The sequence below is a fragment of the Heterocephalus glaber genome, unplaced genomic scaffold, assembly GCF_053883595.1.
Source record: "Heterocephalus glaber isolate CG9 unplaced genomic scaffold, H.glaber_assembly_v1.0 deba00000937, whole genome shotgun sequence".
In the NCBI taxonomy this organism is placed as follows: Eukaryota; Metazoa; Chordata; class Mammalia; order Rodentia; family Bathyergidae; genus Heterocephalus; species Heterocephalus glaber.
This window is the reverse complement of record NW_028258173.1, coordinates 342,614-363,192: the sequence shown is the minus strand read 5'-3', so window position 1 is coordinate 363,192 and position 20,579 is coordinate 342,614. Positions and strand designations below refer to the sequence as shown.

At 50.5% G+C, this 20,579-nt stretch overlaps 1 protein-coding gene across 3 annotated transcripts in view; it reads left to right on the top strand.

The window, feature by feature from the left end:
- Positions 1-20,579, top strand: part of Tbcd (tubulin folding cofactor D) — a 150,125-nt gene that overhangs the window by 40,296 nt on the left and 89,250 nt on the right. For all 3 annotated transcript variants that reach the window (XM_013078115.3, XM_004861054.4, XM_021241301.2), the window contains 3 exons: positions 16,356-16,401; positions 17,794-17,926; positions 19,384-19,520. In XM_013078115.3, coding sequence (XP_012933569.2) covers positions 16,356-16,401; positions 17,794-17,926; positions 19,384-19,520 — 316 coding nt within the window. The remainder of the gene's footprint in view (positions 1-16,355; positions 16,402-17,793; positions 17,927-19,383; positions 19,521-20,579) is intronic.

The following is a 20,579-nucleotide window of genomic DNA, read 5'->3' as shown; positions in this document are numbered from 1 at the left end:
TAGGGTGTTTCCAGGATTCACATTCAGAAGGAGAGAAGTTCTCTTTTCCCCCTTCCTCCTGAGGTATAAAAAGGTTTCCCAAAGGCTTAGAAAAGCTGATCCTTCTACCACCCAGCTGGGCATGTGTTGGCAAGGGACAAGGAAGATGCTGTTCATCATGCCGTTGGGGCAGAGCATTTCTACAGTTTGGCAACAGTACCACCGCTTTATCTGGAGTGATTTGCCTTGAGCGATGGTGAGCAATTGTCTGACACAGCCAGCTGAAATCCTGGGAAGTGAATAAATGAAACCACCATGAAGCAACGGCCCTGGCGTTCTGCAGCTCCCAGTGTCAGGCACGTCCTTTGGTTAGCTCCTGAGGCCCCTGCCACTCCTGGGAAGTCTGAAGTCTTCCAGGCCATGCCATGCCAGGGTTTCTTTTTCTCCTCTGGAGGGTCAGTCAGGTCTGATCAAGGCTCCCGGGCAAGAGGAAATTGTGCTCAGTGGGAGGAGCAGTTTCGCCATGGGCTCGTCAGACCTGAAGGCAAAGGGCTGGGTGCCCTGTGCATGACGAAACTTGCAGGTGCATTGTGCTGGGTGATCGCATGTTTCCTTTGATGCACTTGGCTTCGTTTTTATCCACCTGTTCATTAGTATGGGTTAGGCGAAACAGGTGAACTCCAAACAAGTCTTGTCGAAACTAGGATTTTATTTCCCTGGAAGCCTAGTTCTCCCTAGTCCTCTCTTAGTGATAACTTCTAACTCTTGTGGGAGTGAAACAAGTATTTAGCAGCTTTGTTTCACGGAGGCCCCTTTTACTCTCACTTTGTAGGACACTCTGTGGTTTAGTCCCACTGTGAGCATTAGGATTAATGTAAGTTGAGGAAATGAGAAGAAGGAAAATACTATCAAAAATAAAAATGGCTGTCATTTAAATGTGCTGTCTGTGTTTACTGATGGAGGGTTACGCCATTGGAAGGTTTGCCTGTCAGCTGTGAAGGTCCTGGCCACCGACGAGGCTGGCTTCTCCATGTTCCCTAGGAGGGCAGGATGGGGCAGGAACAAACACTGCTAAAGGGGCAGCTGCTGGTGGTGAAGGTGCAGCCAGTGGTGGGTTAGTGGCAGTGAAACACTTTTCAGTTTACCGCCTACTAGGATTACATTTTCTTCACAGTGAAGTGTCTCTCATTTTTTATTGATGACAGAAGCAGAAGTCTTGTTAAAGGGAAACAGTCACAGACAGCATTAGAAGCCGGGAAAGCCCTGGAAGCCCCGTGCCCACAGACTGGCCCTAGCCTACTGTGTGGGCCCCTGCAAGGAGATGTGTTGAAGCCGCTCTCTTCGTACATGTGATTCAAAGAATAAAAGGAGTCGGGGCCCAGGTATGGGTGGCTGTTGCCAGGGCACCTGCTCGGCAGGTAGGAGCGGCCAGCAGTGTGTGTCTTGGACTCGATATGTGTCTGCTGACTCAGGGACACAGGTTTGATGGGGTTTCTGACTGCCCTGTGTTGGCTCTGCCCAGCCCTTCAGAAGCTGCCCAAGGCGCTGTCTTGGCCTCTGCTCCGAACCTGCACTGGCCACACCTTAGTTCCATCTCTCTGGGGAAGCACCTTGCCCTAGTCATCCCGCCTAGATAGGAAGTGCCAAACTCTGTGGCCCCAGTGGAAGGCAGAGGCTGAGCACCTGTCAGACGCTGAGACCTGGAGGCTGGTCAGTCCTCAGGGCGTTTCCTGCCTGGGTCTGGCAGCTCCTCATGAGGGCTCCTGGGAGTCTGCTCCCTGGTCTTGCTCGGGCTCAGTGTCGCTGGGGGCACATTGTCCAAGTGGCCCTGTTCAGTTGTGGGGCTTGGGCAGGATTTTGGGCAGAGAGTGTGGGAACGTACTTGGTGCTGCGGCCCCACAGTTTGGGTGCGGGTCCTGAGGTGGGCCTTTTAGGTTTCCTGGTGGCTCTAGATGGATGGTGAGCACTCATTTCCTGTCATTCAGCCCTTTATGTTGTGAGCGTGCCGTAGAAACGTGTAGCGTGCCACATACAAGCAGCTCAGGGTCCATGCTGTGAGGTGGGATACTTGGTGGGTCACAGGCCTCACTTTCCTCATTGCTAGAGAGGAAACACACGGCCACCTGCACCTCTGTTGGTGCTGAGCTGGATTGGAGCTGCCTGTGGCCTCTGCTGTAGGCCATATGAGCACCCCTACCCACACCTGGCCCATTCATGTTTACAGGTGCATGAAACCTGGCTGTCCACACCTCCCTTGGCCCAGCCCTGACACATGGCTCTCGGCTTTGCCTATGGCCACTGATGGCCTGTCTCTGCTCTGCCCTTGACCTTCTTTCCTGACTCTGTCCTTGGTTCTAGAGCCTTTGTTCTGTGGACCTGGTGGGCCCACAGGGAAGCCTCAGGACCCATGGTCCCAGCTTGCATCTGCTGTTCCAGCCTGACGGCAAGTGGGGGTGCCTGTGTGCTGCCCCCTACAACCCCACCTCTGCTGTGTGGACTGCTCTCACTTGTCCCCTGTCCTGTCCGGAGCTCCTAGGGCTGTCTTCCCCATCTCACAGGCCCTCATTTCTTTTTTCGGTACTGGGGATTGAACTTGGGTCCTTGCGCTTGCACAGCAGGCGGCGAAACCGCTGAGCTAAACCCCCGGCCCCTAGGCCCTCATTTCTTGCTCCACTTTGTCTTCAGTCCAGCCTTTTGCTCTTTTTAGATGGGATGGGGGCCAACATGCTTTGAAATGCCCACTGAAGGTGGTGGTCCTTCCTCTGGGCCTCAGGGCCATCCTTGCCTGTCAGGTCCCTGTAGCATGTGCCATCCACTGGCCTTGGAGGCAGGACTTCCCTCAAGAGAACTGAGAGTTGGAGTGTCCAGGATGGTGAGGGAGACAGCTCTGGATTGGGGAACCTGAGAGGTTGAGGCTGGGAAGGATGGCGAGGGGGTCGCTGTGAGCCCAGAGGAGCCATGGCTTGAGGGCAGAGGGTTTGGAGGGCTGATCCCCAGGCCAAGGACCACTACTGCCTTTGTGCCTGTGTCCAGCGAGGACACTGCTGAAGGGCCCTGCTTGCATGCCCAACTGGTCATCAGAGCGGTGGGCATCTGGTGGGCTGTGCAGCAGGACCCTGGACACACAGCTTCGAGCCATTCTTTCTCCCCATAGAGACACTTGGCTTCTTGGAACCGTTCTCCCGGGCCTGCCCGCCCTGCAGGCTGGCACACTGCCCACACCTGGTGCTGGAGGCTGGCTCACACCGGGGCGGCTCCCATAGTGTGCTCTGCTGTTGCTACTGGATTGGAGGGTCTCGTGTGACCCTCAGAGTGTCAGCATGTCTACCTGGAGACAGGGATCGCACAGCCATGATGTCCACCTGTTCCTCCTCCCTGAGCGTCTCCTCCCCCTCGCTTGGCACCCATGGCACTGCACGCCTGCACGGATGAGTTCAGGGCCCGAGTGGCCTGCACCGCCCAGATGCCCAGGCCCTTTTCTGACCTCAGACCCTCTGAGGGACAGGCTGTCCTGCCCAGCCCTGCCCATTGGTCTCAGTCCTCAGGACATGGGGATGGGAGAGTTGCCCTTGTACTTTGTAGTGCTTGTCAGTTTATTGAGAAATGGTTTTTACCTAAAAATTACCAGAAAGCGACATAAGCAGTAATAACATAGATGAACGGGAGCGGGACTGCAGCTGTCTATTTCTGCCGTGGGTCCCTTCTTTCTCTTGTCATTTGGAACCTTTCTTGTTCGTGGGTTTTCTTTCCTGCTGTGGAGATTGCCATGTGTGACTTGCTCACACGAATTGATCCTAAGCCTCTTACACATCTTTTCGGGTTTTTGTGTTTGAAAGTATGTTATTGGGCATGTTGACATCTCATCAGTGTGGGAGTGAGGGTTTGTGCTTTGCTCCATAGTAATTCCCTCCCTGGCCTCTTTCCTGACCCTAAGCCTGTTGGCCCCATGTCTTGAGAGGTGGAGCTGGTCGGGACAGTGAGCCTTAAAGTGGCCTGAAGATCTGGTGATCCAGGACATTGTCCAGAGTAGAGTTTCTGAGTGCATGCTGTTTCGTTACTAACAGGTTGTCCTCAAGGTGAGAAACAGGGGGTTCAAGTGGCAAAGGTGAGAAGGCACCATCCCTTGATGTTTTCTGAGCTCTTCCACTGTGTGCCACTTCTGCATACAACCAAGGGGCCTCGCTGGGCCAGGCTGGCACCTGCCTCACACACACAGCCCTGGTGTTACCAGGGGAAGGCAGACGCTAGATGTGATTGTTTTGATCATATAAACTTTTTGTTGTTTTGTTTTGAGATAGGGTCTCACTATGTAGTTCAGGCTGGCCTTGAACTCACTATGTAGCCCAGACTGGACTGGAGCTTGCCGTAGTCCTCCTGCCTCAGCCTCCCCAGTGCTGGGAATACAGGTGTGTGTCACCAAACCTGACTTCATTTTAACAATTTTATGGGGGGTTAGTTTTTATTTCTCTGTCTGTATACTTAAAATCCTTTTCAATTTATTTGCTGCAACTTTACCAGAAATAGTACATTTTTTGTTCTGGTTCTTAGCTGATTCTAATCAGCCATTTACCTACCCAGCCATTGAAAACTTGGTTTCAGCAGTTAAGCTTTTGACACTGGACTTGGGTCCTCCCAAGGAGGAATAGCGCCCCCTAGCTTCTTGGGAGTCCTTCTTCTGGCCCAGGTGCCCCTTCTGAGGCTGACTGTGAGTATGCTCTCTGTCTCAGTGCTCCTGCCTAAATTCAGCCTGCTACTGTCCACGCGGTGCTGGGCCTTCAAGATGTCCCCCACACCCCACACTTTTTTTTTCAAACCAGCAGATGCGCTTGAAATTATAGTTTTCTAGGCCCCATGTTGTGGTGGGAGGTTCCTCCCCACAGTGTGTATTGTGTGAAGGAGGCAGTCAGGTTTGGCCTAGGCTAGGGCTGGCTATGTTGTGGTGGTGTGTAGCGCAGAGAAGGCTGTTGGATGTTGGAGAGTCTCTTCTGCGTGTTTGTCCCAGGAGTGCTGAGTCTGTCACAATGGAGCTGTTGCTTAGTGTTGGGGCAGACGCTGGGGGACAGAGGTAGCCTTGCTGGCCGTGTATTGTCCTGTTTGCAGGTCCCCAGAGGAACCGTAGTTGTCTTTTTGAGAGCTTGTTTGGAGGTTCTGGCAAGGGAGCGCAGCTACTCGTATAACCTTGACCAAGGCAACAGTCCTCTGTTGGAAGTGATTGTCCTTCTTGACCAAGTGCATAGCTCCAGGAGGGATGCAGCTGAAGCAGTGAGGGAGGAAGGGGGCCCGCCTAGCCAGCCAGGTCAGCTGAATCAGCCCTGGTGATCAATGGAGTGACATGACGCAGCCAGATCGCCCTCACATCCAGTAGTGGGTCTTCTTGAGGGACTAGAGCAGCGCTCTCTTGAGTGCTCACAGATGACCCACTGTGGTGGGTGAGTGTGCTCTTGCCAGGCTTCCCTGTCAAGGCTGGAGCTCACAAGCTCTTGGGAGGCCAAATGGGCCTTTCCGAGGCCTTGCATCACCATTGAGTCACCCTGGGCTGGGGTGCGGGACCTTTCTCCCAGGGCCTGGGGTGGAGCTGCTTTCCTTGGCCTTGACTCAGTGGTGCCTTCAGGGGGCCTCAAACTAGCACCTCCTGCTTGGCAGTGGGTGAACCTGCTCCCGTGTAGCTGACAGCCTATGATTTACAGGGCTTGGAGAACATGCCCCGGGGAAGGGAAGCTGGTTTGCACACTGCAGAAAAGCCAGCTTGGGTGGGTAGCAATCAAAAGGTGTGGTCTTTTAGGATGATTACTGAGAAACTCTTTTTGTTTGCAACTAGTGCTGTGCTGGTTTCCAGACCAACAACAACAGACCTGGGGCCACTCCTTCTGTGCTGAGTGGTGGTGTCTCAGTTTCTCTCTGAACTCTGCTGTGTGTCATGTGTTTCAGCAGGTGGCTCCGTGTATGAACACTCGACTCCATAGGTGGGCATTTTGTCCAGCCTCCTGCTGCTGCTTTGTCGGGTAAAGTGAAGTGAAGTGGCCTTATATTTATGTGAAAAATTAGGAACACATGGAGTCCTGTCCTCATTGAGTTCTGTTCCTTCTCTCTCTCCTCTACCTCTCAGAGTCCTTCACGGACAAGGCTGACTTCCTGACTTCTCTGACCCCTGTGTTACCATGGATCCAGTTGGAAATGCCAGGAAAGTTCTCTATCTAGGGCAGGATGGCATAGGGAGGGAAGGAATTGGCATCCTGCCGTGAGAGTGGGGCCTTAGCACTCCTTCCTGCAGCTGACCTCCTGATTGTGTGGGGACTGGGAACTGTGCGTTTCCGGGTGTGGAGACGTGTCCCATCCCTGGTGCTGGGGTGTCACCCCTGTATGCCTGTGGATGCTGCTTCTAGCAGAGGCCTTGCTCTTGTGAGAACTTGCCACTGCTTGAGTTATACTGTTTTACTTGAATGTTGGACAGATACTCATGTGCATTTTTGACGTTTCATGGTATTTTAGATTTGTTTATTCATTCAGCAAATGAGACCCAAGAGTGCTGCTATCCTCCTTCCCAATGCTCATGGGCACCTCCCCACTGCAGGCCTCTGCTCCTGGTCTCGGGTCTCTTTGTAGCTACGTAGGTATCTGCAGTACCCTCCTACATCTGCAGGGGCATCTCAGATCTGGACCCTGGCCTTGGTGCTGCCAAGTGACATGTTGCTTCCTTGTCCATAGTGGAATTCCAGGCCCTCACTTCTTCCTGAGGAGGGTGTGGGTTCTCTGTCAAAGGGCAGCCAGCACAAAGATTTTGTAATAGGTGATGACTGCTGTGCTGTCTGGGAGGACCCTGTGGGTCCTCAAGGGCAGGGTGTGAGGGCTCTGGGGGCCTAGGCTTCAGCTGAAGACCATATGCGGGACACCTTGCAGGCAGGGGCCAGCTGGGACTGTGACCATAGCTGGCTTCTAGAAGCTTCTGTTCCTTGACCTGAGCTCTTCCTAGCCTAAGCCTCTGGGGGACATTTTCCATTTCCCAAAACTGTCTGGACTTCTTGCTGTGGACTCGGGGAAGCAGTGACCTGTGAATGAGCTAACGCACATGTGGGTGTCATGGTGCCTGTGGCCATCACTGATTCTTTTAGTGAGATGATTGTGTGTTTTGTTCTTTATTCTCTTAACTTGGTGTCTCATATTAGATGACTTTTGGATGTTAAATTATTTGTTGGATTCCTTGCAAAAGGGGGCAAACCCCGTTTGGTCTTGGTGTAAAATTTTTTAAATGTATTGTTAGATTCATGTTGCTCTTGCTGGGGGTTGAATCCAGGGCCTTCACATTGTGCTATATCCCTACCTCTTTTTATTTTTTTTGAGACAGTTTCTTGCCAAGTTGACCAGACTTGCAATCCTCTTGCCTCAGGCTACCACACAGCTATGATTACATGTGTGCACCACTGTGCCTGGCTTTGTTAAGGGTTTTGACATCTGTCTTCTTTTTTGTTGTTGTTGTTGTTTTGTTTGTTTGAGACAAGGTCTTGCTATGGTGTCTAGGATGGCCTTGAATTTACAATCCTCCTTAAGCCTTCTAGTGCTGGAATTACAGCATTATGTCTACATTCTTTTCTATTTATTTATTTATTTATTTATTATTATTATTATTTTTTTGGTATCAGGGATCGAACTCAGGTCCTTGCGCTTGCAAGGCAAGCGACGGAACCACTGAGCTAAATCCCTGGCCCTACATTCTTTATTTTTAAAGCAGTGGCAAAGTTTGTTTAAAAAAGTAAAAGTGAAGAGTGAGAGAAACTGGCTCTGCAGAATGAGCTTGGGCTGAGTAAAAAAGGAAAAAGCAAGATAAAAGTATACCCTGGAGGATACAGAGTGGGCTATTACGAGGAAAGCTACGATGGTAAGCTCATTTTGACATCTGAGTCCTTTTGTAAATCTCGAGGAAAGCCATGAAAACATCCCCATATGGGTCCTGAGAAGTCATGCTGGGACCCCACGCCTCTGGCTGACATCAGGTCTAGGCCTCCTATGGAAAACCTGCTTGCATTCTCACAAGAAGTCCATGCGCAGGGCCTGGGGAACTTCTCTGGGTGTGTGTCCAGGATCTTGTAATAGGTCACGCCTACTTTCCTAGCCAGCTTTGCCATGGCCTAATTTCCTGTCTCATTTCCCCCGAGAGACACAGATCCCCGTAGTTTTTTTGTTTGTTACCAGTGATTGAACGAACGCAGGACCTTGGAGGACCTTGCGCTTCCCAGGCAGGTGTGGTGTCATCAGTCTGCCCTGTAATTCTTTATGTGGTGTTTAGGGAGTGGAGGCCTGTCTTCTGTAGCCTCTTCAAGCTGGAAGGGGCTGTAGACTCTACTAGGGATTATTTGTTTTCCAACTATCTTTGGGTGCTATGGCTTGCTGGCTGGGTTGATGAAAGATAAACCTGTCAGAAAGCAATGAGAAAAGAGTTAGTGACCCTTGAGCTTCACTCTTAGCCCAAATATGAAGAGCAGGTCAGATTTCCATGCTTCCTGTAATGGCGCTTGGAGTCTTGCATTTTGAAGAGAAACCTCCAATCTTCTAGAGGCTCACAGGAGTAGCTTTCTCCGTTTTTTTTTTTTTTTTTTTTTTTTTGGTACTGGGGATCAAATTCGGGTCCTTGTGCTTGTGCAGTAGGCGTCGAAACCACTGAGCTAAATCCCCGCCCCGCTTTCTCCTTTTCAGTGATTTTTTTTTTTTTTTTTTTCCTTTTGAGTGATCTTGTTCTTACAGTGCAGGTGAGACTGGCTTTATTTTGGAAAGATGAATCCAATTATCTGTCTCAGCCACTTTTACTGCAGTGGGTGTGTCAAGGATGACTGAGAAGCAACCCTTCCGTTTTGGCTTAAATTGGTCAGCGGATGTCCCCTGTCTCTTAAGTTTTTACAAGCACTTGGTCTCCAGGATGGGTGGTAGGTAGTTCTGCCAGCTCTTGGGCCAGGAGCTGGCAGGACTCTGTGCCCATACATTTGGATAGCCTGTTGTACTTGACTCAGATTAATGAGATATTGTAAGAGTCTCATGGTATCTGGGTCTACTATCATATCAGAGAACAGAAATGGCCTCCTATATAACATCTCAAATGGGCTCAAACTCAGCCCAGTTTTGGGCATGTTATGAACCTTATGAGTACTGTTGGCAGCAGGATTTCTAGTCTCTGTTCCAAATTAACTTTTCAGCTTTTCTTAATACAGCAGCAAAGAATCTGTTTAAGAGTCTCCTCGACCCTAACTATGGCTATTGATCCAGAGGAGGGTTTTTTAGAAAAGTAAGTCAAAACTGAAGGAAGTAATTGAATTGGCTCACCCATGATGTGTCTGAGATTACCCAGGGTTCCTCAGAGGAGATGGTGATGTCCGTGGACAGGGGCATTGCAGGTTCCCCTGAGCCTCTCCAGTTGTAAAAGCGGGAAAAGCAGGTTCTGGCTGGCCTACCCCTTCTGTGGGAGTGGGGACAGTCAAAACTCCAATGCCACAAGACAGGCTCATTAGCTGTCTCACAAGCAGAGGCTTGGTGCAATCTTGTACCCAGTGTTCAGTCCTCTTACAGTTGAAATAGGAGACTTTACCCTGGTTGTCCCTGGGTTTTTTTTCTGGATGGCCTGGGTGAGTTTAAAACATTGCCACTTGCAACAGCTGTAATCTTAGCCTTTTTCTTTTTGGTACTGGGGATCAAACTCAGGACCTTGTGCTTGCAAGACAGGCGTGGTGCCACTGACTAAATACCCTGCCCTTAGCCTTTTTCTTTTGTCTCTCCTCTGGGTCCCAAATGTTGAATACAGAAAAGGCTGTGTCCAGTAATTGGGCCATAGGTGTCTGTGGGCCCATCTGAAGTTATTGTAGCTTATGGTGAATATCTGGGGCTGATTGACAGATGAAATGATAGTGCTTCTCCCTCCCTGGAAAATGAATCTATATTAGTATATTTACGAAAGACTTAATATACTTCTTTACCTCCATGGAAAGAACAGCAAGCATGTCAGATATCATTCTTAGTCCCCCACTAATATTACAGTCCCCATTTGGTTCTATTGAAGGGTGAATAAGCTCTCAGTGTGGTTTTCTTTTTTCTTTTTTTTTGGTACCAGGCATCGAACTCAGAACCCTGTGCTTGCTAGGCAGGCGCTATGCTGCCGAGCTAAATCCCTGGCCCTCAGGGTGGTTTTCTTCCCTTTTTAGAGCACATTGTTCGTTTGCATAGCTTCTAACCTCTTGTACGTCTGTAATTGAGGAAAGGGCCTGATTCATTGATCTGGGGAATATAAGGAGAGGTAGAAGAGACCTCTCAGTATCATCAAACAGATCAGAGAGACCCACATCCCTCTAAGACACAAATGGGGGTTCTAGAACAGGGCCATCCTCTTAGTTTTTGAGCCTTTCTGTGATAGTCACAAAAACCTGTACATAAGGGGTTTCATTCCACCTTTTGTACTTTAAGCAAAAATGCTGTAAGTGGAGAAAAGTCTAATAGTTCCATCCCATATCCATTTCTTTTTGGTACCGGGGATCAAACTCAGGTCCATGCACTTGCAGGGCAGGCGGCAGAACCACTGAGCTAAATCCGTGGTCCCCATATCCATTTCTTGCCACCTCCCAGTTTGTACTGAACCCAAACCATATTGCAATACTAGGTAAGCTGTTTCTGTTTTAGATTGTCAGAATCAAACCTTTCCCACTGATCAAGAATATAGCCTAGTGGCAAAGTTGGTGAAATCTGCATGGTGGCAGAGTCCAAGAGATTTCCCATTGGCTTGGCTTGGAGGCCTTTAGAGAGAAGGAGACTTCTGTCTTCAGTCAGCTTAAGGTCTTGATTCCTTAAGGTGGCATCCCATGCAGAAGGAGACCCAAAGGTTCCACAAAGTGTCCTTGTAAGACCCTAACACATGCTAGATAGACGTCTCTGTCTGAGTAATGCTGGCATCATTAAGCACAGAAGAAAGCCCCTTGGGGACTTTGTCTGCATATTTGAACTCATTAACTCATTAGGGAGAAGGGGGTGAAGCCACTTGTTGATCTTACCTAGTCCTTTTAACTCTTGTGAAATAAGGGCAGAACTTCCCCAAAGTTTCTTTAGCCACTTAGTTGAATTCCTTGATGGCTCCACTTGCATTATGAGTCCCTTGATGACTCTACTTGTGTTCTGAGCCTTTTGATGGCTCAGCTAGTATTTGGAGCCCCTTGATGACTCCTTAACCAGAGTGGGGCCAGAACTGTCTCTTGCATATACTCTGATAGTAAAAAGGCTAAGAATGGGGATGGCTTTTCTTTTGTATACTCACAGTCTCTTTAATTAAATTTTAAATACTATTTGTTCTGCTGAGGTCATCAGGCATAGGGTTTTAAATTATTTGCACTTAATTAAGAAATCCAGCCAGGAAGCTTGAGTCCCAGGTGGGATTTGAGACAGAGAGGAAGAGAGTCAGCAGTCTGCTTGAACAGGCCCACTTGGCCATTGCTCCACTCAAGCAAAAGCCTCAGGTATTTCTATTTATTTGTTCGTTTTTTGAGACAGGGTCTTGCTGTGTGGTTCAGGGCGGCCTTGGACTCACTGTGTAGCCCAGCCTCACCTCAAAATTGTGGTAATCCTCCTGCTTCAGCCTCTCAAGTGCTGGGATTACAAGCGTATCCTATCATGCCTGGCTGGATGTTTCCTTTTAATTTTTATTTATTTTCATTTATTTATTTATTTATTGGTTTTTTGAGACAGGGTCTCACTGTGTAGTTCAGACTGGCCTTGGACTCACTAGGTATCTTAGGCTTGGCCTCAAACTTTCGGTGATCTTCCTGCCTCTGCCTCCCAAGTGTTGGGCTTACAGGCATGCACCACTACGCTTGCTGGCTGGGCATTTCCTTTTCAAATGGATAAATTTTTCTCTTCCGTGTAGGGGAAGAGCCACTGTGCCAGTTAAAGGAATTCACAAAGAAAAGAGGTTCTTCCCTCTTGTTCTCCAAAATCAGAGGCTTAGCTCTAAGGCCAGTGAGTGAAAAAGAAAAAGATGAAAGCAGTTGAAGTAAGCCCATAGCTAGCTGCATGATTCCATGCAGATTCTAAGCCTATTTATTGGGGCCACCTACACACAGGGTAGGGCACCTGTCATTTCACCCTTAATCCCAGCATCACATAAACTGAGAAAGAAACACCCAACATGGGGCACCCTTAATCCTAGCATCACACCAACACACAAAGTGAGAAGCAAAAAGCCTTTCACAAAACTGGGATAAGTGGAGACCAGGTTAATTTCCAAGAAGAGTAGCAAAATACAGCAAACACATGCACTGACAACAAGGACCCGTGGAGTGAATGCAAGCAGCTAGAAAGAAAAACAAGACTACATTCCCTTCCCCCATTCCCACAGCCGTTCCGGGAAACCCTTCCCTGGCACCTTGAGAAGAATTCCCTGATTCTTGGCTTCGAGGACAGAGTGAGGGAAAGAAGGAGAGAAGAAAAAAAAGTCTTGTGGAGAGAAATAAAAATTTTGCCAAACATAGGCATTATCTTGGTCTCCAGTACATGAGCTTTACTCCTGGCTGGCTCGCCAAAATGTTATTGGGTAGCTGCTTCTAAAAATGTCTCTCTAGTTAATGTTGCCAAGTATTAGGTTGCTTGTCTCTCCATCTGGAGTAGGTTTCCAGGTTCTTCTCAGACAAAGAATTGAACAAAATGAGCAAAAAGCACTGGCAGAATTTATTTGAAAAAGTGAAGAGAGAGAGAGAAACTGGTTTTGCAGAGCAAGCTTGGGCTGAGTAAGAGAGGAAAAAGCAAGACAAAAGTACACCCTAGAGGATACAGGGTGGGCTATTGTGAGGAAAGCAACAATGGCCTTTGTCTACATTCTCGAGAGGGATTGATTTATGGATTTCTGCTGAGTTCTTGGCTTCATATCAGCATGAGACTGGCCTTGTATAACTAGTTGAGAACTGTTTCCTCAGAATATGTTTAGGAAGACATTTTTTTCCTTGAATGTTTGCTAAAATTCATTAGTGAAGCCACGTGGGCCTAGGGTTTTCTTTGTGGGACGAGTCTAAATTACTAATTCAGTTTCTTTATGTGATACACATCTTGAATTTGTGTCTTTCTTGGAACTTGTGCATTTCTTTTGAGTTATCTGGTTTGTTTTCTTTATTAGCTCTTTTTTTTTTTTTTTTTTTTTGGCGGTACTGGGGATTGAACTCAGGACCTTGCCACTTGCAAGGGAGGTGTGGTGCCACTGAGCTAAATCCCTGGCCCTCTTTATTAGCCTTTTAATAGGGTCTCTTGTGAGGTTCCTATATTCCCGATTTTATATATGCACGTATTTGTGTTGTCATTACCCCCCCCCCCCCCCCCCACTTTTAACCAGGAATTGAACCCAGGGCCTTGTGGTTTCTTGACAAGTGCTCTCACTGAGGTACATCTCTAGTCCTTCTTTTTGTTTTGAAATAGAGTTTCTTCTTGTTGCCCAGGCTGGCTTCAAACTCATAATCCCCCTGGCTTAGCCTCACTGGCTGGGATTATAGGTGTGCACTACTGCGTCCAATGTTGTTAACCACTTTACCTGAAATCATTACATTGCCTCTAAGTTCTTTAGCATACATTCTTCATAATCACTATACAATCTTGAGGACTTCTGTTTAAAGTCAGGAAATTTTGCTGTTCTCCACATAATAGCAGTTCTGATTTTAGAATCAGTGGGAGGAGGACATATGCAGGTGCTTTGAGTTCCATGGTGTTTAAGTGTGAATCTGTGTGTTCTTAGTCACGACTGCCCTTGGTTACTCTGGCATGTGGCCTGTGTGCCTGGCTGTCCCTGAGTGGGCACAGGGTTTGTGGGCTGAGTGGTGCTCAGCAGCTCAGGAGGTGGCTCAGCAACATGTTCCTTTCTCACTGTCTTTTGGTGCTGGTGACACAGAGAACCACACAGTTCTGGAAAATTTGACCAAATTGATGTTGGCCATTATTTTTTGAACCATGAAATTATTTGTATTTTTATTTAGGCTAGGAGTTTTGAGTATCATTGTGAAAGTTGATTGGATGGTTTTTATGAAAACCTATGGCCTTAAAATGTTTTCTTGTTTTTGTAACATAGGTACCATGGCTCATCTCAGGTTTGGTGTCATAAGTTATCATTTGAGGTGGCTTTGGCTGTGTCCTGCTGGTGATGCGACAACTTGAGGGGGAAGTGGGCAGTCACTGAGGGTGTGCTGCTGCAGGTCTGGAATGCACCAGCCCCGGGCAGTGGGTGGTGCCCAATGCGGGGGGGGGGGGGGTGGGGGTGGGGGGGTGGGGGTGGGGGGTGGGTCCCTTGGCTTTGCCAGCTGGAGCCTACTACAGGAGAGGTTCTCTGACGCATGGTTGATGCGGAACAGTTTGTAGCTGAAAGTTGATTATTCTAGAGCAGCTCCACTTTAAGTTTTGAATTGGGAAGTATCTAGCCTCTGTGCTTGCGCCTGTGAGCTCCATGTTTGGGTCTGAACTGAGGCAATGCTTTCAAACAGAGGCAGCTGTGCGTGTGCTGCCCGGTGGGTTGTGGGTGATGAGTGATGGGGTGGGGATGGCCTATCTCGGATGGTGGTGGGTTGGCTGTCCCCTCTGTCCCTGTCCTGGTCCCAGACCAGGTCAGAGATCAAGGCAGAGGGGGTAGACGGAGGCCAGGTGCTGCCTTTCCTCCCATTGGCTGCATAGCTGGGTGGGGTGGGTGGGAAGGTGCAGAGCTCTGGTATTCACAGTGGGTGCTTCAGGCCCTGCCTCACCCATCCTTTCTGCAGAGCCACGTCCCTGCTGCCCTGCACATTCATTAGGAACGAGTGAGGGGCTCCAGGTGACCCCGACAGGCCCAAACCCTAAGGTGATAAATTGGAGTGCTTTAGTAGTGGTTATCATGACTCCGTGTGCAAAGGTGACGATTAAGGTCTGGGGTCCTGGCTTGCTGCTCATTGGCATTGAGCCCATTGCCAGATGCCCCTTCTGTGTCTGTGGCATTGGGCTATGATAGGTGTTAGGGTGAAGTGAATCAACTGAGCTTCCTCATCTGCAGTGGGCACCTCAGGGTTAGGGTTGAGCTGGTGGGAGGAGGTGGAAAGAGCGAGGGTTTGTTGCACCTCTGCCGAGGTGCTGCGTGTCAGCAGGTGCAGACTTTTTAACTGAGTGATTCCCGGTAAAAGGGAGTTGACACAGCCGGGGATACTTTCCCTGCGAGTGAGCGACAGCACGCTGCTCACCCCAGGGCCCTGGCACAGTGTGTGCCACAGGACTCCTTTCTGAGCTTTTCCAGAGCGTTTGTGTGTCATGATGTGCCCCCGGCCTTCAGGTAAGGCTGCACCCCCCTAACTGCCAGTTCTGGTGGCATCTTCTTGAGCGATGTGTTTGTGAGGTGCTGGGTGGTTGGTTAGCTTCTCAGTGAAACTGTCTGCCCTTGACCTTCAGGACCTGGAGTTTGCGTTTGGGCTCGTGTGCGTGTGTGTGCGTGTGTGTGTGTGTATGTGTGAGACTGGGTGCAGGGTCAGATGACCTAACATAGAAGCAGTTAACTACTTTGCCTTCTAAAAACTATTTCCTGAAGGAAAGAAATTTTGCTGGTCCTTTCATAGATGTGCTCAGCTCTTACTGCATTTGTTATCCTGATCTCAAAAGTGGATTACGATTTCAGGTTGACAGTTCAGGGTTCTGGCTGAAAACAGTTTCAGTGAGAATTGAGTACTCCTCCTTGATTGATTGTCTCTGGGTTCATCCAGAATGGGTCTGTGTGTGTGGAGGAGGCAGGGTCGCAAAACGCAAGTGGGAGGCCCCAGGAGCAGGCGGGTGGGGTCAGTACTGGTGAGGCTCGCAGGGGTGGGTAGGCTCCTTACTGTTCCCCGTGGGTTGTGTGGCCTAATCCTCTTATTCTTTGATCTTTTTTTTTTTTTTTTTTTTTGGTGCTGGAAGTTGAACCCAGGGCCTTGTGCATGCTAGGCAAGTGCTCTACCACCAAGCTACATCAGCAACACCTTTAATTTTATTTTGAGATGGAGTCTTGCCATTGAATGCAGTCTTCCTGCCTTAGTCACCCAAGCAGCTGGGGTTACAGGTGTGTACCCTGTGCCTGGCTCCTTTGCTGTCTTCATTTCTGCACTGGTAATCTAACCCACTGAGGCTCCTGTCTCTCCTTGTGGGCCAGTTTGCTCTGTGCACACTGCAGGTGAGAGCCAAGCCCCTCAGGGCACTGGGCTCTATGTATCTTGTTGTCAGGTGACTGTCAGGATACCTTGCTGCTGTCTCTGACCCCTCTTTGATATGTACAGCATCTGGCCTCGTGCTGGAATAAAGACTGGAAGATGCAGTGAGTTGTTCTGATAACTTATATTTGTGTTCTAAACTTGCTGATGTACTGATAACATTTTAAAATACTTTTTCCTCAGGCCCAAATATTTAAACATGGGAAACGAGAAGACTGTCTGCCCTATGGTAAGGCTTGTTTTTGAGACATGTTTATTTGTGACGTGAGTTTGTCTGTGTGTGACAAGCATGCCTCCTTGATCTTTTACCCATGGTGTGAGAACTCACTTGATGTGTGAGGGGTGCTACCATAGCAGTGGCTGTTGTCTGTGTGTTTGATAATGTGATATTCAGTCAACTCTGCCCATCATTTGAAGTGCAGGGCTTTTCAAATGTGCGAGGGGCCCTTGTACTGCAGAGGGTTCCAGGGAGTCCTGACTATGCTGTTGATCTTGGAGGGACCTGGTCTTGGCAGATGTGGCCCTGAAGTTGCCATTGACTTCTGGGAATCTTGTTTCTCCTGTCACCACCCCCAGTCACCTCACCCCCTTGTCATCAGTCCCTCTCCGCTGTGCCTCTCCCCACTCCTGTCAGCCCCCATCACCTTTTCCTTATCACCTCGTCCAGATGCTAGGCTCTGTTCCGACCCCTCCTCTGTCCTCTGCTCCCTCACGTAGTTGGTCAGTCTCATCCATTTCCCTCGAGCCCATCTCTGAAATCCAGCCCAATGTTCCTGCCACAGGTTCTCGTCTCTCCATGGGATGCTATTCTGGCATTTTCCTGCCTTTACTCCCCCCCAGTCACCTGTGCAAGACCCCTGCCACAGTACCCCTTTGGACACAGAACCTGGCTCACCCTGGCTACCATCTCTGTGCTGCTGAGTGACCTTGGCACACAGAATGTGTCCCAGCCTTCTGTGAGGTTCCCTCCTGTCCCCATCCCTTAGCCCTGCATGGCTGCTGCTGCTGCCTTAGTTACTTTTCTTGTTGCTGAAACAAAATACCCAACACCCACAAGTTAAGAGAGGAAAGATTTATTTTGGCTCACAGTTCGTAGAGGTTTCAGTCCATAATTGGCTGGCTCTAAGGCAGGGTGGCATGGCAGAGGGCATTGCAGAGGAGAAACAGTTCATGGTGGGCAGAAGGTACCAAAACAACAAGGGACGACCACAGCTCTTTCCCTTATATCTTATCCGGCTGTTTAGGGCAGGTAGCACTCACACTATTAATCCCTGTGCCCTTGATCCTAGCATTGAACCATGAATCAAGCCCAGCGTCACATACGCTAGATCCAGCCTCCTCTGCAAAGCCCCACCTATGACTGCATGGGGCTTTGAGGGGGGCACCTAGACACAGCCATAATAGCTGCCGTAGGATGGCTCCGGTGCTCTGGGCCTTCTTATTGGGCTCCACTCCAGCTGCTCTGGGAAGATGCCCGGGGAGAGAGGTATTGAGGTCAGGGCTGGGGTAGCTGTCACTTGCGCTGGGCCTGTGGAATCAGCTGGCCTCAGAGTGCCAGGCATCAGCTATGGGGTGAGCAGGGGCCTTCCCCGTCATGCTGAGCCATGTGCTTTCTCCACAGCCACCATTGTGCTGCAGTGCCTGGACAGTTGCAGGCTCCCCGAGAGCAACCAGACCCTGCTGCGAAAGCTGGGGGTGAAGCTGGTGCAGCGGCTAGGGCTGACCTTCCTGAAGCCGAAGGTAGCCGCCTGGAGGTGAGTAGGTGCTGGTGACATTGGTCTTGGGTGCTCGTGGTGCCTAGGCTGATCTGCAAACATGTCTTCTGTGTTCACTTCTTTAATCTCTTTAAGTGTTTTTGGTTTTGAAAGGAGCATTTTTCCTTTGGGTACTTTCTGGCTCTGCATGCCGAGGCTGAGTGGTCATGCCTTTGGTGGACACATGGCTCAGATGCAGCCCAGCATTGCTGGTTAGGGCTGAAGCTGGGGAAGTTCCTTTCCTGTCAGCCATCAGTGTGATCTCAGAGAAAACCAGGCTCACTCTTTCAGGTTTATTTGGGAAAGGAAACGCCTTTGCTTGTTGAAGGACCCGAGGCCCTCACGCCCTAGCTGCTTGCTTTAATTAGCAGATTGACATTGAGCTGCTGCTGTTGATACAGACTTCTTTCACATTGCTGGGTGCTGTGTTCTCAGTAGCCTTCTGTTTTATTTTGAGTAGTGATGTGTGTGGAAGGAGTTATTGGATTAAGTTCATCTAACCTTTGTTCCAAATTATGGCAAATTCCGGAGAAGTGTGTTGTGATTTAGTGACATTTTACTGGAACGCCTTTTGAGTGTTGAGTATACAGCTTCTCTGTAAGAAGTGGTTTATTGGACTCTCAGTGCCTGGTTTCCAGGCTGCCATGGAGAATGGTACAGGACTGCTAGGCAGGGTGCTCCAGAGAAGCAGACCTGGGTGGTGTGCAGGTACACACAGACACACGCTTGGAAAGCTGGCTCACGTGGCTGTGGAGGTGGGCGAGACTCGAGGTGTGCAGGGGTGTGGCAGGCTGGAGCTTTCCTTCTTCCCATCCTGTCCTGTTTTGCTGAAGTCCTCAGCTGCACTGTCTGCTGTGCACACTCTTGCATCCAGACAGACCAAAGTAATGTCACAAGTCCTGAGGGCAGCCACTGGCTGTGCTGTCCTTGAGGGCCAGTGGCATTGCTGGCCCTGCCCTGCCTGTGGTCCATGTGCTCTCAGTGGCTCTCCCGCCTTACAGAGGCTCTGTGGAATTGTGTGACCATGCAGGTGTGCGGTGCGGCCCTGCATGCACGTCAGGGAGGGGATGCCAGCCCCACTGCCCCACTGGGTGAAAACTGGGCTGCCGTGTGTTGGGACAGAATCTGTGGGCCGCAGGTGAGGAGGGGCTGCGTGGCCAGGAGGTGAGACCTACCCGATGGAGGTGGGCGAGGCTGCATTTCTGCCCTGTACACCCGATGCAGGGCCCCGTCCTCGCCTTCCACAGAGTGGCCTGGCAGTGGTGAGGGTGGCTTTCTGCTTCGGTGCTGGGGGCAGCGCTTGTCTCCCTTGCCTCTCCGCTGTCTGGGCAGTGCGTGGAATCCTCACAGGATCCTCTGTGCTACGGAGTGACACTGAGTTGCAGACTTTGTCTCCGAGATGGTGTCGTACATGTTCTAATTTGGCAGCTGATCTGAGTGTGCTGTGGTCTACACAGGTATCAGCGTGGTTCCCGATCCTTGGCTGCTAACCTGCAGCTCTGTGCCCCAGCTCAGAGTGAGCAGAAGCTCCCTGTGGCGCCATCTGATGGAGATGAGGACTACCATGTCCCAGAAGGGGTGGAGAGCGTCATAGGTAGGTGGGCAGCAGCAGGCCGCGTGCACACGCGTGTCTTTGACTGTCTCTGGGGCGCCCCTCTGCGATGCCCTCCCCTTCCTCCCTTCCTGGTGTGGGGATCCTCTGACTGTAACCTGCAGTGAGCACAAAGCACCATGCTGCCCCTTCTATGGGCACTGCCTCCCCTGTAGCCCCTCCCCTCACCCTTGACCCGCATAATCCTCATCCTGGGTATCTCTAGGGAGGCAGGGCACTCAGGCTCAGGCCCCATTCCTTACCCAGCCTGTTACCCACAGTTTCCTGAGGGGCACCTCAAGCCTCTTCAGTCCTCATCTTTGTAGAGGTCTTGACCCCCACCGCCTGTTGTCACCATGGAGGCTGTGTACCCCTCTCTTCACTCTTGCGTAGTGGGCTGCTCTTGCCCACTCTCCCTCCCAGCACCCTGCCTCCCCTTCCTTGTGGGAACCCCTGTCCTGCCCCTTCCTGGCACGGAGGGGCAGGGCCAGGTTGACATGCTGCTGTGTCCCCTCTGCTCATACCCACTTGGCTCCCTTTGGGGTGGTTTCTCCCCAGTGTTGTGTACACCTGTAGTATGTGCCCCACCTTGGGCACCATGCCAGCTCCATATACTGCTGCAGCTCTTCACGGCTTGTCCTTCCCTTCACCCTGATGCCTTTCCCCTTCCCCCTTTCCTGGCTGCTGTGATATGGCTCCTGGTGCCTGCCCTGGGCCTGCAAAGCCACCTAGCACTCCACCCTCCTAGGCTGAGTCCCTTCTAACTGCCCCAGGGATCCTCCACTGATGAGTTCCCTCCACCCCTGCCCTGTGGCTGTTTCTCCACATCAGGCTGGCCTGGGGCTGCCCATGGCCCACTGGCCAAGGTTTGGGTCCTGCTGATGCCAGACCACCTCCCAAAAGCCTGGTGCCTGGGAGGGCTCACCTTCATGGGCCCTGGCAGACGGTTTCCCTGGGGAGCCTCCCTAGCTGGACTGTCCCCCATGGCCCCCCTTTTGGGTCCTGGGAGGCTCTGGCCCTTGACCTTCCCCCGTGGAGGCCACTACCCTGAATGACCCTCTG